At 42.5% G+C, this 17,899-nt stretch overlaps 1 protein-coding gene across 1 annotated transcript in view; it reads left to right on the top strand.

The window, feature by feature from the left end:
- CCBE1 (collagen and calcium binding EGF domains 1) overlaps window positions 1-15,556 on the top strand; it is a 189,169-nt gene extending 173,613 nt beyond the window's left edge. Inside the window, exons 7-11 of the mRNA XM_037902772.2 lie at window positions 2,772-2,892; window positions 5,030-5,169; window positions 5,276-5,311; window positions 8,244-8,279; window positions 9,631-15,556. Coding sequence (XP_037758700.1) covers window positions 2,772-2,892; window positions 5,030-5,169; window positions 5,276-5,311; window positions 8,244-8,279; window positions 9,631-9,864 — 567 coding nt within the window. The 3' untranslated portion in view covers window positions 9,865-15,556. The remainder of the gene's footprint in view (window positions 1-2,771; window positions 2,893-5,029; window positions 5,170-5,275; window positions 5,312-8,243; window positions 8,280-9,630) is intronic.
- The last annotated feature ends 2,343 nt before the right edge of the window (window positions 15,557-17,899 follow it).

Below are 17,899 nucleotides of genomic sequence, written 5' to 3'. Positions count from 1 at the left end.
CATCCATGACAGTACTCCAGTCATGCGAGTTATCCCACCAAGTCTCCATTATTCCAATCACATCATAATTCCCTGACTTTGCCAGGACCTCCAGTTCTCCCTGCTCGGTTCCCAGGCTTTGTGCATTTGAATATAGGCACTTGAGATAACCCACTGATCGCCCCTTGTTCTCAGTATGAGGCAGGAGCCCTCCCCTCTCACATGCTCCTGCTCGTGCCTCCTCCTGGTATCCCACTTCCCCACTTACCTCAGGGCTTTGGTCTCCTTCCCCCGGTGAACCTAGTTTAAAGCCCTCCTCACTAGGTTAGCCAGCCTGCTCGCGAAGATGCTCTTCCCTCTCTTCGTTAAGTGGAGCCCGTCTCTGCCTAGCACTGCTCCTTCTTGGAACACCATCCCATGGTCGAAGAATCCAAAGCCTTCTCTCCGACACCACCTGCGTAGCCATTCATTGACTTCCACGATTCGACGATTGTTGTCTCCCCTGGACCGATTTTTGGGGGACAGAAGGTTTTCAGAATATCTTAAAATTTAACAGTGAAATGTTTTTAATTATCTAGACAAGGGTGCCTGGTGTTTAATGCATAAGAGCACTTTAGATACACAATGTGCATCTCTTTGTACAGTGCAACTTTGTTTTGTTCAGCTACTTTCATACAGAGTGTATCCAGAACACTTTTCTGAGTTAAATCCTACAGTTACAGGGTTAAAGAACAACAGAGGGAGAGGGAAAGGAAGAGATATAGTGCAGGCAAGGAAGAAGAAGAGATGTTTCCTCATGTGACTGGCGAGTTAATGAGACTTCATCCAGTTTAAAGAATTTTGTTGTTACTTCTCTACTTTCTCCCCATTTGCATTGTTCATCAGCCTTTCAGAGTAAATACCATTGGTCTCTCCCTACTGGATATATGATCATTTGGACCCGGATAATCACCTAGGATCCCCTCTTTCCCACTTCTGGGATCTCCCACGCTTGTAAGTGGAAGGTAGAGGAGAGTCCTACCTCTGCAAAATCATCCACAGAGCAGGAAGAGAGGCCTAACTGAGTTGCCCTCCTCCCCAAACTCAGTTCCTCTTTCCCCAGTCCCCCCAGCCCCGAAGAAAGGTAGTGGGGCACATGGCCCCAGCAGTTCCCTGTCCCTCCCAACAGCCCCACATCATCTGGACTCCTCTACAGAATTTCACAGCGGGGGAGGGAAGTGGTCCTTTCAGAAGGCCCCAGCAACCTCCAGGAAGGAGAAACTCAACAGCAGCAGTGGAGGGGGCTACCTGTGCCCTGGCCACTCAATGAACCAGCCCCTAGGGGCAACACAGTCCCAGCAGCCTCCTGCCCTCTTCCAGCAGCACTATGTGACAACCCTTGTACAGTCTCTGGAGCCCTGATGTGATCTGCCATTCTGAGCTCTGTGAGCTGTTTTGTGGGACTAGGAGACTGACTCTTGTGGTGTGTCTGGGAGGACACTTCCCAATGCGGGTAGAAAAACACATGCTAACTCTGTTCAAGTGAATGTGCTGAAAGTAGCAGTATAGCCGGGGATAGCATGGGTGGAGCCTTAGACTAGCTGGCTGAGTACGTACCCAGGAGGCCTGGGCGGGCTTGTACTCCAAGCCGTCCTACCTGCGCTACCCCCAGCTTCACTGCTATTTTTAGCACACTAGCTCAAGCAGAACTAGCATGTGTCTGTCTGCCGGCGCTGGGAAGCGTGTTGCCAGCTGCAGTGGAGATGCACCCTGGGTTGTGACAGGTATAGGAAAGGGAAGGGGAGTTAGATGATGGGCAGGTCCCACTGGCATCTCCATAGCCCCAGACTGCCGTGATATCAGAGAACAAGCTGAACTGATCAGTGGACTTTCTGCACCCTGGCAGCTGCAGCTATCTGCCACCATCCCCAGACAGCAGCAGAGAGTGGGGAAACAAGGGGCCATAGTGACCTCACAGGGGGTTGTATAGGGCGAGGCAAACCATCTGAAGGAGCTGCGGCGGCAATTCAGATATATTTAAATGAACTAATGGTGCTGGGTAAAGGGGCAGATGGGGTGAGTCTATGCAGAGGGGGGAAACAAACACATTAATTAATTAATAAATTATTAATACAGAAATAATCAACCATGCGCCAACGGATCACTTCTTTGGGGCTAGGGTGTGCCGTGCAAACATAAAGGGGTCACAACAACAGGGTTATGCTTTGATAGGGAATATTTTGAATTATTAACTTTTTTTACATTTCAGTGATTTTGGGCCATCAAGTGACACACATTGCCAGGCTGTGTAGCCATGAGATCTTATTGCTGTAGCCCTCTTTCTTCCCCTCTGCCCCCTTCCTTCTGCTCTTCTGTATCGTTTGCTGCACTCACTTGTTGGCTGTTGTCTTAAAATATGCCCTGATCCTCCAATGAACAAGACGTGAGCAGGTAGTTGTGCCCATCCATTGCCCCATAGTCATAAGGGGGGCAGCACCCTAGTACAACAGTCTGCCCTTACGCAGTCTAGTATTGCAGGATTGGGGCATTGTACTGTAAGCACCCTGAAGCAGAGAAATATGTCTTGGTTTGTGCCTGTAAAGCAACGAGGACAAGGGAACCCCAAACCTGACAGGGCCTTTGGGAACTGCCATAATATAAATAATAGTGAGAATATTAGTAGTAAATACCTCATCTGCATCAAGACCTTTAAAGTTTCACTCACTTTGTTTCCAGAGAAATTTAACAAGGCTTGTCATTGAAACTGGGGGACTAGAGTGGATCTACAACCCTTTCTCTTTTTTCCCCCTCAGGTTGCTTTGCTACCAAACAACGCTGCGGACCTTAGCAAACAAATCACTGGTGAAAAGGTGCTTGCATCTAATGCCTATATACCAGGCCCTCCTGGGCAACCAGGACACCAAGGCCCTCCAGGTAAGATGCAAGCCAGGAGAAATCAAATATAAAATAGTGATATGAACAAAAAGCTTTTCATTTAGTATGATTCTAAGTGTGCAACATTTTTCTTTTAAAATTGATTTTATCTGCCAGGCCACCACATCACAATCTGACAGTGCCTTCGATATCTTTCCCATTTTCTCTTCATCAAACATTTCCTCACATACAAGTCCTATAGATTTTTTTTTCCATCTCTTCCTGGGGTATCTCATATATTTCAGTCACCATTTTTTATTTTTGTAACTCAGCCTGAAACTGTCCTCACCTCATTTCAGAAATGCCTGTTACTTTAGCCCATTCTCATTAACGCAATAGGAAATGTGCTTTTAATTTGCAACGGTTCAAACAAACCTTTTTCCCATGATATTTTTGCATGAATTCATTCATTGCTTTAGTACAGATTTCTGGATTCAAATGCATTGAAAAACAAAAACAAAACTCCACTGACACACTCTGCATTTTGTCTCATTTGGGGTTGAAAGCATGAGAAATCTCAGAGTTTATAAGACTATAATTCAGCCTTGCTACCTTGAAGCTAAGGTCAAATATGCTAAAAGGTTCACTAACTTCAATTAACTTAGGTCTAATTTTGGATTAGTAACAAACCCAAGAGAGTTTTACCTGGTTCTGGGTTTCATTAGGAAGTTTTGCAGAGTTCTAGCTGTATTCCTTAGTTGGCTTGATTTCTTATCTACTTAATTGATTCCTATCATTACAGTCTCCTTTAGTCTCTGTCAGGTTTCAGAGTAGCAGCCATGTTAGTCTGTAGCCGCAAAAAGAAAAGGAGTACTTGTGACACCTTAGAAACGAAAGCTTATGCTCAAATAAATTTGTTAGTCTCGAAAGTTAGTCTCTGAGTAGAAGAAATCTTTGCTTTATTTTCTTGGAGGAGAGTGTCTTCAGTCTATGGTATGTCATCAGTGCAAAGACAATATTGTTTTAGACCCTTCTTCTGGCTAAGACTCTGACTGCAATGTACTGTTTATTATCTTCTTGAAATCATTCTGAACAAGGCTTGACTCTAGTCTCTACACTTCTTCCATCTAGTTTCTCAATGACCTGCGCTGTCCAAGGTACTGTAGAATTATCTTTTTCTAGTTGAAAACTATCTATGCTAATCTATTTCCTATGTGATTAGTGAACAAGTAGGCTGGGATTTTCAAATGGAATGACACGCTAAGTCAGTGGGAATTGGGTGTCTGGCTCCTTTGCAAACCCTAGTCATAAACATTTTTAGTTCTGTTTTCCACCTCAGCGTTTGACTTTCATTTCTTGTGCCCTTCATGTCCATGCACTGTGAAGAGGAATGCATTATCTGCTGGTTATAAAGCAGTTCAGCCAGATATCACATTAGTGTTGCTTATTATGAGAACATTGTTTGTTTCAGACATGATGTCTGCTTCTGAGAGGCAAAGAAAGGCAATGTTTCTATTGACCTATATATAAATCATTTGTCTTGCTTCACCTCTTAAAAGTATATTTTGTACTGAGTCAACAGTCACGTTGTAGCTGATGAGTATAAGAAGTGGAATAGAAGAACAGTACACGTTTCTGCTCATGTAGAAGAAAGATGCAACACATCACCAATAAAAGTGGGCTAAACTTGAAAGTCCTGATTGTTTCTGTGCCTCTCCTCTGTAGAGCCTTAAATCCACCATTGCTTCAAGTTTGCTGATGCTTCCTTTTTTACAAAAGGTTTTTCTTTAGTTTAACTTGCCCATTTGCTCTTTGTTGTGTTTGTATTGAGACATTTCTGCTTTTCTCTTCATTTCCCACTCTTCATATCCCTGACCACCTGTCTGTAGCAGTTGTAGGCTAGTTCTGTTCATGAGGTTTCCTTAATTAATGTTTGTGAAGCACTTTGTGATCCTGGGATGAAAGTGAAGAACGGTGCTGTTGCTCTGAATAATGGCATTGTTCCTGACTGCCTTATTGCTGTGTTCTGGTTTTGTGGAATTACTGCAGCTCATCAGTGAAGTACTATCCTAAAGAAAAGAGAGAAAGGAAAAGGGAATCCATTAGGGAAATTGTATACTTTGCTGCTTACATTGATACACTAATGGAAAGTCTCTAACTGGGTATTAACCTTCACTGAATCACTTTTAATTTATAGGGGCCCCGGGACCAAAAGGAAGTCCAGGATTTCCTGGCTCACCTGGACCTCCAGGCCAACCAGGTCCTAGAGGATCAATGGGACCCATTGGACCATCGCCTGACATATCACATATTAAGCAGGGCAGACGGGGCCCAGTGGTCAGTATTTTACTTTCCTGTCAAGAACATGCAGTGTGTCCCCCCACCATCCACACCCATACACAAGCCTTTCCATTCTTGTGAAAACCATTCCTTTGTCTTGCAGGGTCCACCGGGGGCACCAGGGAGAGATGGTACCAAGGTGAGGCCAGAAGGATTAGTCTTTTCCCGTATGCATACATCCCCCAGTCGCTATCATCAATCTCAGTGATTGCTATTGCAGATCAGTTTATTCCAAACACTAAGATCATTTTCCTCTCCCACTGATTTGATCATGTTCCACCCCCCCGCTTCAAAGACCTTCCACGTCTTTCTGTTTCCACATCAAGTACATGTTCCTTACCCTCGCTTTCAAGACCATCCATGCATTTGCACCCATATCCTCAGAGTCTCTCTCTTACTCCCTATGCACTGCTGAATCTTCCCCACCTACAAATCCCTTTGTGTCCTCATCCTACTCTCTGTTTTGTGCTTTCATTTATGTTCCCTGGCTCTTGAAAATGCTTATCCCCTCTTCTATTCTGAGCATCTGCCCTTTCCTTCTCTATATCCTTCTTTAAAGAGGACAGTGATCAATTGTCCTCTGTGTTCACTGACGGCAGGACAAGAAGTAATGGGCTTAATTTTCAGCAAAGGAGATTTAGGTTAGGTATTAGGAAAAACTTTCTAACTAAGAATAGTTAAGCTCAGGAATAAGCGACCAAGGGAGGTTGTGTAATCCCTGTCATTGGACTTTTTAAGAACAGGTTGGACAAACACCTGTCAGGGATGGTCTAGGTATACTTGATCCTGCCTCAGTGCAAGGGGATGAACTAGATGAACTCTTGAGGTCGCTTCCAGCCCTACTTTTCTATGATTGTAGCATACAATCTACCATAGCAGAATATTAGAATCAAGTCCTTCATCAGGTATCGAGTCAAAATTAAACCTGATTCACAAGGTAAAACCACTGCTTTGTTTTATCCACGAAGGGTATTTTCCTGCAATTGTTTTGCAATGAAAACCCCCACTGGTTGCTGGAGGATTTTTTATAGGATAATTACGTTGCTGCAGGTAACATTTTCAAAAGCACTTAAGTGACTTGAAGCCTAAGTCCCATTTTCAAATGTGACTTAGACACTTAGCCGCCAAAGACCTATTGACTTTTTACATAAACTTCCTAGCAACATGCTTACAAATTGTGTGTTCAAGGAAAGATGGAGCTTAAAAAAAAGTATTTGTGTGGGTAATTTTATTTTTGACAGCTGGAACATAAGTGCTCCTACATGTAATTGTTTTTTATAATGGGATGGTCATCTTATTAAATGTATACATATTGTGTGTGGAGATATCTGTCTCTGGGCCATAAATAAAAACGTATTTTAGAAAAGATAATCACAGCCATTTTGGAAGTAATCAACCAATTTATCTTTAGATGCTCTAATTACTTCTATGATATGAAACTTCTCTTCCTAAAATCCCTGTTGAAAGTGCTCATGTCTCTCTCACTTCTGTTGTTGCATGCATGAAATGCATTGAGTTCTTCATACTGATTTCTGATCTCCGTCTTCACCCTGATGCAATTTCTGCCACTTCCATCTGACTGATCCAAGTCTTCAAATTCCTCACTCTTTTCTCTTGGTGACTATGGCCCAGGTACACAAAGGTATTTAGGGGCCTAACTTCCATTAATTTCCATGGGAATTAGTCACCTAATACCTTTGAGTATCGGGGCCTATGTCCTTCTGATCTCTTTTTTTCCTGGGGTTTCTTTTTTGGTTGTTTTTTTTTTTTGTCTTGATTTTCTATTTTAAGAGATTGTGCAAATCTGTCATTTCTTGTTAATCTGAATACCTTCAGAAAAAAACCAAATTGTATTTGGAAAGCTTTTTTCTTACATGTATAATAAATGGTCGCAAACACTTAGTTTTACATGTGGCTGGTGACCCAAAACATCAGCTCTTCAATCAAATAATGATTACGGTGCTATAATAAGTGAGTAAAGTCTTTCTCCTCTAGTGAAATGTGATTTCCTCTGTGGTCAGTACTCTTTCCTTGGTTGTATTTTTTCATGATGAACTCTATAAATCATAAAAATCCTTAAGAACCAGCACCAATTTTGACTGACAATTACTATATATTATTTTTAAAATAACTTCAGGCTATTGGAAAGCTACTGGTGCCATTTTGTAAACCTTGTTTTCTACAAACCTTTCAGAAATTGATTGCTCCTGTAGTTCCTTGTGGCAGCCAAGATTTGCAATTTTGTCCTCAGGGGTATTTAATAGGGGTGTAAGTTTACAGGTTGCTGAGTGTGGTTGTGGAAAGCCTGGAGACACAAGCAATAATGTGAGTAATTGTTCTGTGCTTGTGCTTCTGCCTAGTGAGGAGGAATATGTGAAACCCTCTACACCTACAGTAAACAAGCCCCGTTGAATTGGGGGAAAGTGGGTGAGCATGTAGCCAGGGTATCGGTTCTTAAATCCAGTGACTTCAAATTGGGTGCATAGCAGCCACTTGTAGGAATTTCAATTACTCCAACTGCCAGCCAGGAGTAATGGACATTTAAACGTGCTTCAGAGTTGTACATAGAAGTGAGACTTGAGACAGCCTTGAAGACCAGCCTCTGACAAAGAAATATGTCTGAGGTTTCCATGCAACCCCTAGCTCTCACAGCCAGCTGCTAGTTCCCTCATGGCATATGCTGGGCAAATGTTCTAGCTGGCCTACTAGCCTGTAGCACCTGTGTAACCCACAGGTCAGAGCATGTGGCAGGTCCATAGTGTGCCTGGGATATGAGTCTATTACAGACTGAACTAGGGAGGATTGGCTCTTTAGGTCAAGCTTCTAGGATTGGCTCTTTAGGTCAAGCTTCTGCTTGAAGTTCTGGAGGTCCCTGATTCAATCCTCAGTGTGTAGGCTAGATGGAAGCTGTCCTACCTGTTCCTCTTAGTTTACATCACCTTATTGGATGAAGCCTATAGTTACCAAGGGATTCTTGATCCACAGGGATGAATGAGTGCCTCAGTTGAGGCAAAGCTATGTCATTTTCTGCTTGCTTTAATCACAGCTAATTAAAATGGTATTTATTACAGGGGGAGAGAGGAGCGCCAGGACCAAAAGGGCCACCTGTAAGTATCACTACCAGCCACCTAGGATTCCCACAGTAGAGAAAGGACATGCTCTAGTAACAATGTCATAATCGGATATCTATAGTGAAAGCAATCCCTCTATGTCTCTGTTACTGTATCAGGATTTTGTACCTAAAGATTTCATCAAGCGTAACACTTGTCTATGTACCCTGTTCTCTCTTCAGTGGATACATTGCATCACCATGCCATTATGGTGTACTGTACATTGTTAGAAGGCACTATGCTGGGACATCTCCCATAGAACTAGTTAGCTTAATAATAGTAAACGGGCAGTAACAGGTGCCTGATTGGAACAGGATTAGCAAACATTTTGCTTAAAAGGAACACCATCCAATAAGAAGGGATTAATTGGGGTTTGGTGCAATTAACAAATAAAGATTAAAAGAAGAAGAGAGAGAGATGCAATGCAGAGTATTTGTTCTCATATACTTATTCAGTCAGGGTGAAATTCAGCCCTCTGCAGCAGACCAAGCACTCCCAATGGAGTTAGGCACTGGCGTGCGTTTGAAAATCTCACTAGGCACCTATCTGCATTTTTAGCTACCTAAATACCTTTTAAAAATCTGGCCCTTAGTCACCACTTACATCCTCAAAATAGGACTTACCTGGGATTTGAGTGGGACGTAGCACTGGACAAAGATGAATATTTGCAGCCTGTTAAATCCTTTCAGACTCTTGTTTCTACAGGGCAGATTCTTAAATGGATGGTCCACCGGTGCGTCCACAATCTGAGGATGCCACAGTGTACTTATCCGTGTGAAGAGAACTTAAAAACCATTATGGTTTTGTCAAATGAGATAAAACCAGATGGAAAAACATTTTTACAAATGGAAACGTATTTAATAATTGATAAACAGCATTTTGGTAGAGAAACTGATTCATTTTAAAATTCAGTTTCTCCTATTGATTGTGTTTTATTATAAATCTTCCATTCATAAAAAGTAAGTCATTTATTTTTTAAAATAGAAGGAGCATGAGGAAAAGAATCTCCTCTGAACTATGCTCTGTGCCTGCTCAGTGCAGAGGACTTTTCTGAGATGATGAGGGCTGATGCCAGAGGGGCTCGGAGGCATTTGGCTACTCTCAGAAGTGTTCAGCATCTTGCAGGATGGAGCCCTGTCTGCTAAACACATTTACCATTTGAAGCTGCTTTTCTGAGTTATTCCAGGTTGATTGAAGGGGAGATGTTTTATTTCAGGCAGCCAACACCAAGCAATGTTTTGTTAAAGTACCCCACCGAGCATAAGTACGTTAATATTTGGGCAGTGCCTGGAAAATATCAAAGCACTAAGTAACAGGTATTATTAATGATCACACGTCATGTTTGCAGGGCCCACCAGGCTCATTCGATTTTCTGTTGCTGATGATGGCAGACATCCGAAATGACATTGCTGAGCTGCAGGAGCGAGTGTTTGGACACAGGACTCACTCATCAGCAGAGGAGTTTCCATTACCTCAGGAATTTACAAACTATCATGACACAGTAGACTTTGGCTCTGGAGAGGACTACAAGCAAAGGATTGCACCCAAAGACTCTAGGATGCACAAAACAGCCCATCATTAGCTAGGTTTGGTTATATATAGCAAAGAGAGATGTTCAGAGTTGTATAATATAAAAATGCACTGATGATGTAAAATATATAGATAATTTTCCAGTTTTCTCTTTTCTTGTCGCCATGTACTGTAGCTTTCTCTATTTACAGAGACATCTACTAGTGGTGGTTACATACATTCCAGCCTTTGTCAGTTTTTGTGCTTCGTGTATATAGACATTATTGTAATAGAAATTAGGTGGCTAAGTGTCAGTCCGAAGTGTCATACAATGAGGTCTAAGGTAAAGCTGGGGGATGCGTGTGTCCTAAAACTACTTCTGCTTGTCCTTTAAAAATACCCCACTGCTCATCCAGTGTAGGCAGTCAGATCTAGTCAGCAATAGATTTCTGGCTGTGCAATGAGAGAATATGGTCTATACGTGATGTGGGGGTGGGCAAGGGAGCAGGAAATTTACTAAGAGGAAGAACTGGTGTGAATGAGACAAGTTTGCCGATTCACACAGATAAAATCAACCGACCCTTGGTGGTGGCAAAATGACTGTCAGGTTCAGTTATCTGAAAGGAGTGGCAATACACATTGTGGATGACTTGAGGTACACTAACTGATTCTGATCTCACTTACAGCCGTGAAAGTCATCCCACTGAATTCAACAGTGATACACTGATGTACATGAGATCAGAATGAGGCCGAATGTTTGCAAAAGAATTTTCATCCAAGTTGTTTCTACCGACTAGCACTAGCATCTGCTGTCTGAGTTGAAGGTAACTGACGTTCTTCTAAGTGTAATATGTCACAAGAATCTTTGACTCAGTATATAATGAAGAGCAGTGAATAAAGGAGTACATATGACCAAACACTGTCGCTGGTGCTTGGGATGGCATGGTGAACTCTGGAGAAAGTCACATCACTGCCCTGGCGCCAGAGAGAAAATCGTTGTTTGAAAGCGGGATTGAAGAATTAACAGGGAACTCATTCCTCACACCTTTCCATACTGAAAAGTTGGATCGACAAGTTAGCATACCCCTAGTCATCTATAACATATATTACCTCTCTGGGCAGATTACTGAACCTGGCAGGCACTTTGCCACCATTATAGTCTACACAGTTTTTCCAGTGTATTAAGCACAAGCATTTTATTTGTATGGTTCCTCTTCCTACAGTACTTGTGGTGTTAAGAAGACAGCTTCCCTGTGACAAATGCAAAAGAAAACCCCTCATTGCTCCACTTCATCTCCAGGGCTTGTATGTTCTCCCTGGAGCAAGTATGGACAGTGATATAAGCAGCACCTTTCCAAGATGCGTGGGTTGGTTGGGGCTTTTTTGGGGGAGAAGGGGGGTCTCCTTTCATGTCTCCCTTGCAGAGGGCAACTACTATAATTCTTATGCCAGTAGTACTGTCCATGTTGGCTACCCTGCAATTAAAAAGCCCTGGCTGGTCCATGCCAGCTAACTCAGGCTCGCAGGGCTCAGGCTAAGGGGCTTTTTAATTGCAGTATAGATATTCAGGCTCAGGCTGGTGCCTGGGCTCTAGGATCCTGCTTGGTGGGAGAGTCCCAGAGCTCAGGCTGAATCCCGAGCCTGAACGTCTACACCACAGTTAGCCCGAGTCAGCTGTCACGGGCCAGTCACAGGTGTCTAATTGCAGTATAGACATACCCCTACTATATTAACCATGTAGTTCAAACTCTTAATATTAGCCCTGCAGTGTGTCAGCAAAGGAGCAGGGAATCTCAGAAAATCTTGAAATTTGCGAAATTTCTTTGCAAATTATCCTCAGATACCTTTTCAGTTCCTTCCTATGGGTATATTTCTGCAGATCATATGCAATAAGTTTTTTCTTCATTCCTGTTTTCTTGATCTTGTGTGTATATCCCAAATTAAAAAGAACTGACTACATAATCAGTAAAGGTTAGGCTAATTACAGTAGCTCATGGACCTTCAATGCTCTGAAGAGTTTTGTGAGCTGCAAATTGAAATATTTTGAGAACCAAGCAGTGGGGGTTGGGGTTGTGGGAAGGAAGGTGTATCCAGAAGTGGAATAATCTTTGAGTCAGCATAATGGAAGACCTAAACTAGTGTTAGGTGAGCTGTATATGGCCCACTTAGGGCTTGTGTTCACTTATCAGGGAATGGACATGCGGCGATCAATCCACCAGGGGTTGATTTAGTGGATCTAGTGAAGACCCACTAAATCAACCACCAGTTGCTCTCCCGTCGACTCTGGTACTCCACTGGAATGAGAAGCATAAGGTAAGTCAATGGGAGAGTTTCTCCCATTGACCCAGTGCGGTGTGAACACCGCAATAAGTCGATCCAGAGTATGACAATATTCACGTAGCTGGAGTTGTGTAACGTAGGTTGACTTAGCCCCGTAGTGTAGACCTGCCCTTAGTTAATTTCATGGAGGTAACTATTTATAGTCACAATCTTAAACTATATATATACCCATACATACAATTATGTCATGCACTTAACCTGCTGGATCAGGTTGATATTCTCCATACATTAATAACCTGCAGGGTTTTTTGGAACACAAACTACTGAACAGGATGTTTTGGAAATCATTTTTTGGAAATCAAAGATTTTTTCCCCCCAAAGAAAATGTGATCTAAAATAAGGCATTGGTTTTAATTCTTGCCTTTGCTTTTTCAGTTCTAGGAAAACAACAAATTAAAGTTTCTGGACACCCAAAGGGACAGATTGCCCTGGTGTGCAGCAATACCCATGGGAGGAGAACTCTGACCCTGAATCAGGAAGTTGCTTAAACACATGCCTAACTTTAAGTGTGCAAGTAGTCCCATTGACATCTATGAGGATTACTAAACACATGTTTAAGTACCTTCCTGAATCTGGGCCTTAGTAAGGTTCCCCTAGTGGAATGTCCATCATGTCACTCCAATTGGTTGGGCACAAGGTTTTCTGCAGGCCCTTGTCCCCAGTGGAACAGGCATGGGGATGAGCCCCCACAACCTGTGTATAGGGCTCTTCCAGGGGCCAAGGCCATCCATGCCTCTCCCACTCATGCCTCTCCAACCCAGAAGATAGGGTTGGAAGAGACCTCAGGAGGTCATCTAGTCCAACCCCCTTCTCAAAGCAGGACCAACCCCAACTAAATCATCCCAGCCAGGGCTTTGTCAAGCCAGGCCTTAAAAACCTCTAAGGATGGAGATTCCACCACCTCCCTAGGTAACCCATTCCAGTGCTTCACCACCCTTGTAGTGAAATAGTTTTTCCTAATTTCCAATCTAGACCTCCCCCACTGCAACTTGAGACCATTGCTTCTTGTTCTGTCATCTTCTACCACTGAGAACGGCCCAGCTCCATCCTCTCTGGAACCCCCCTTCAGGTAGTTGAAGGTTGCTATCGAATCCCCCCTCACTCTTCTCTTCTGCAGACTAAATAAGCCCAGTGCCGTCAGCCTCTCCTCATAAGTCATGTACCCCGGTCCCCTAATCATTTTCGTTGCCCTCCGCTGGACTCTCTCCAATTTGTCCACATCCTTTCTGTAGTGGGGGGCCCAAAACTGGACGCAATACTCCAGATGTGGCCTCACCAGTGCCGAATAGAGGGAATTAATCACTTCCGTCGATCTGTTGGCAATGCTCCTACTAATGCAGCCCAATATGCTGTTAGCCTTCTTGGCAACAAGGGCACACTGTTGACTCATATCCAGCTTCTTGTCCACTGTAATCCCCAGGTCCCTTTCTGCAGAACTGCCGCTTAGCCAGTCGGTCCACAGCCTGTAGCGGTGCATGGGATTCTTCTGTCCTAAGTGAAGGACTCTGCACTTGTCCTTGTTGAACCTCATCAGATTTCCTTTGGCCCAATCCTCCAATTTGTCTAGGTCACTCTGGACCCTATCCTTACCCTCCAGCATATCTACCACTCCCCACAGCATATTGTCATCTGCAAACTTGTTGCGGGTGCAATTCATCCCATCATCCAGATCATTAATGAAGATGTTGAATAAAACCGGCCCCAGGACCGACCCCAGGGAACTCTGCTTGATACCGGCTGCCAACTAGACATGGAGCCATTGATCACTCCCCGTTGAGCCCAACGATCTAGCCAGCTTTCTATCCACCTCATCTGTGACAGCCCAGTTCTGGGGAAGCTGTGCTAAATGGGCTTCCCTTTTTGGCCACTCCCCTTGTGGCATCCTTAAAAGGAGGGTAACCATGGAAAATGTTACGTGGCCTAAGGTGTTACTTCTTGAGCAAATGCGCTGTAGGTCTCTGGGGTAGGAGATTTAACTGAGCAATGCTTCTGGTCTCATCCTTGGGCTTCCTTCTCCCCCCGCCCCGCCCCACCACGGATTCACAACCCCACAGAGGGCCTTGGTTGGGTCCCAGGGACTGGGGGATGGTGCTATTGAGCAAGGTCTGCCATTTTCACATTGCAGCAGGAGTTCCTCTGGCAGGGTGACCTCTTCTGGGATGATCTAGCCCTAGGTGTGCTTACAGAGCAGAGATCTTTGGGAGGGACCTTTCTTCTTAGATTTTCAGTTAACCATATGGTAGTTTTCACAATAAAGGAGTTGTAGCAGAAATTGTTCAGTTTAGGATTCTGAGAGAGAGACTTATATACATACACACACCCACAAATCCTTAGAGGAAAAAGGTAAGGTATTAGGTATTTTCTGTGACCTACCTGAAGCACTGAAAATCCAGATAAGATAAATCGATTCAAGACGAGGTTTTTTAAATTGTAAATTACTTACTCCTTTATAATTCTTAAAATAACAAAAAAACCACCAAGTTCCCAACATATGGATACAGCAACAGTCACCCTTCTGGCTAGTTTCATTACTTAGTCTCATGCACATGACAACTTTTGTTTCATCTCCTAAATACCATGTATAATTTTATTAGAAAGAAATATTATTTTGATGAATTAAAAATGTGCTAAGTTTAAAAGAGAAGGATACTAAGGTGAAAAGTTCATTATTTTATTAATATTGGAAATAAATATTTAATTGAAACATTTTCAGACATATGTAGTAATGGGCAGAATTCATATTGTTAATGGGTTGGTATTAGTTTTTAACAAAATTAGATCAACAAAGCTGAAAGACATTTTTGACTCTTCCAACGGTGTACAAAGTCAATATGAGATTAGCCATTTGTGTAAAGCTCGAATAGTAAAGCAAAAAGTACGGCCTGAAAATGTCCAGTGTAGTCATGGTAAATCAGAAAACCAGGGGGAAAAAAGAAGTTGAAGTAGCATTCAAGTAATAGCTTGTTGGTATCACAGTGTAAAAGAGTCTCTAATCAAGTCACTTCCTGGTTGTATTTCATAGTTTATAAATTAGAACCCCACTGACGTCATGGCAGATGAGAATTGGGTCCATGAATTTGTTTTTAATTTGCCAGGACTCACAATTTTGTTCCAGTTACACATTTTGTACACTGCTCGTGTTATTTATAATAAGTATATGAAATACTAAGATACGTATAAAAATGATTATATGATGTACTCTTAATAACAAAGATATTTTTCTTATGCTGTTGGGAGTTGCTTTTGTTACAAATCTTTTCCCTGAAACTTTCCAGGTTTTGTTTTGGTAAAAACAAAATGACTAGGAGTTACAAAAGAATATCAGCCCCCTGAAACATGAGTCAGATTCCTGTTTATTATTTCACATGTAACAAAGTATGTTATACAGGTCCTTCTGTATCAAAATAGAGATTTACTAAATCGTTTCAGATGGCACACAATGTTATTCATTAGAGCTGGTCAGAAAATATGGGGGTTTTTTCCATGAAAAATTTCAACTGTTAGACAAAAAAAATCAAAGCCTGAAATTTTTCAGCCAAAATCTTTCAGATCAATGCTGAATATTTCAAATTAGAAAAGCTGCCATAGTGCCTCATGGGTGTTGTAGTTCAGGTATCTCATGCCCTCCTTATCTTCTATGGGCTGGACTACCCGGGCAGACCACATCTCCCAGGATGCACCAGAGTCTCCCCTCTTGCTGAGATGCCACAGTGCATCATGGCTGTCCCAGCTCTTATGAGACACACTGGCACTATTTCTAAATCAAAATTTTTGGGGTTTTGACCCAAAAAGGAAAACCTTTTGGTTTTCAGGTGGTCAGTTTTTTGACAAAGTGTCAAAATTTTCCATGGAAAGCAAACACCTTTTGTGAACATTTTCGCTTTGTCAAAAAACAAGCAATTTTTCATCAAAAAATAGTGTTTATGGAAAATTTTCACCCAGCCTTACCACTCATACCTTAGTACCACTGTGAACTTCTAGGTGGTCAATGTCTGATGAATATTATTCCCAACATAAAGCTGCTTTTTGCAGCAATATGTAACACCTGTTCATTTGTAACAATTCTCTCTACCAGCGGACTGAATGGGCCTGCTCTCCCTGGACAGAAATCTATACTTTGGGAAACTAGTTTCATTCTTGTTGGTGTTCCATGTATGTGGCCAGTTGGCAATGTGTGTGTGTGCGCACGCATTCATGCATGCACACGTGGTCCTGCTTGATTTTGTCAACTGTTATTTGGGAGGAGGCAGCAGGTGATTGTTCCTGTGAGGTCATTAATAATACTAATTCATTAATACCCAGCTCTTACATAGTGTTTTCCACTTTTGATCTTAACTCAACAGAATATGGTTCACTTCTAAAAGGTGGTTATGTAATCATGGCACCTTCTTACTCAGCTTGGTCCTTTTTTTGTATTCAGAGGTCTATGCACTTTGTTAGTGATAAGAATACAATGTTTCCTGCTTTTCACTTTGACTAGCCCTGCAGAGCCAACACACTTACATTGGAGTGAGCTGGCCATGCTCCCTCTTGTGCAACACCAGCCGAACTATTTACTAAGTTTCAGTCAGTTTCACCTGTGCAAACTCGGTGAAGCCAGGGGGATGCACAGGTGTCCATGCAAAAATGGAAGACAGTGAGGATACACAGGGGTAGTGAGAGCCAGGACATTTATAACTAGCGATGATGCACAAGAAAGAAATAACTTAGCTTAACCCTCCATTACCAGTTTGGAGGACTGATGGGGGGCGGGGAAGAGAAACACACTGCCATCTTTTTATTCCACATTCTGGAGGGCAATTAACATGAAACTTCAGGAAGTCATTTTTACAGAATCACTTTTCAGAGTAGATCCACCTACCAAGAGTTTCAAAGAAATGGGAGTATGATACTGCTGTATCCACACTGTATTGGTATTAATGAATTAGTACGTACTGCTATATCCACACTGCTGATCTTTAAAAGGTAGAGATATGTGTTTAAGGGTCCTATAGTGGTTTCCACACTGTTCCCACTGTCAAGCTGTCCTGCAGTAGCTCAAGAGCATAAGTACCAACCTAAGGGCAAGCTGTTAAGAGGCAGGGCCCCAAACCCAAATTGGCCATGATTTCTATACTTCGATTTCACCAACCATTTATTAAGTGTAAATGCCTCAGGCACTATAACAGCCTAACCCTGGAGTCATAGATAGTCCCCTTGCATACACTGATCTATCTTGTCACCTAGGCAAGCTTGCCTTTGTGATAGATTATCCCTTACACCAAACATCACAGCAGTATTCAGGTTACTCCCAGTCCCAAAGAACCAGTCACTTACACCAAGTCAATTGCACCTTAGAGCTCACACCAAAGACAACACTTGCACCCAATCCTTATAATAAACTATATACAGATTTATTAACTAGGAAAAGGGAATAAGAGAGTTATTGGTGGGTTTATATGTTTGCCTGCTTTACTCTTGTAAATGAGTTCCAATCTTAAGTTTCAAGAAGTAATAGCTTCTATGAGAAGCAAGCTCTATATTTCCTTTAGGGCTATCCCAAGCTGAGTATTTGGGGATCTCTTGCTTATGGCTAGAAAACCTTGCCCTTGAGAATCTAAGCAGCATAGAGATACAGCTTCTATCTCTCTGCTATCCCTTGTCAGGGATTTTTATTCCCTTCCCTGTTCTCTGAGTTGCCAGCTCAGCTGATGGTGGGAATTCATTGCATTCTCCTCTTCAGGGGGGAAAGAGAAACCAATAAAGTCTTTTGTCTGCTTTGATGATCC

The sequence above is a fragment of the Chelonia mydas genome, chromosome 5 (assembly GCF_015237465.2).
Source record: "Chelonia mydas isolate rCheMyd1 chromosome 5, rCheMyd1.pri.v2, whole genome shotgun sequence".
NCBI lineage: Eukaryota > Metazoa > Chordata > Testudines > Cheloniidae > Chelonia > Chelonia mydas.
This window is presented reverse-complemented; position numbering and strand designations above follow the sequence as displayed.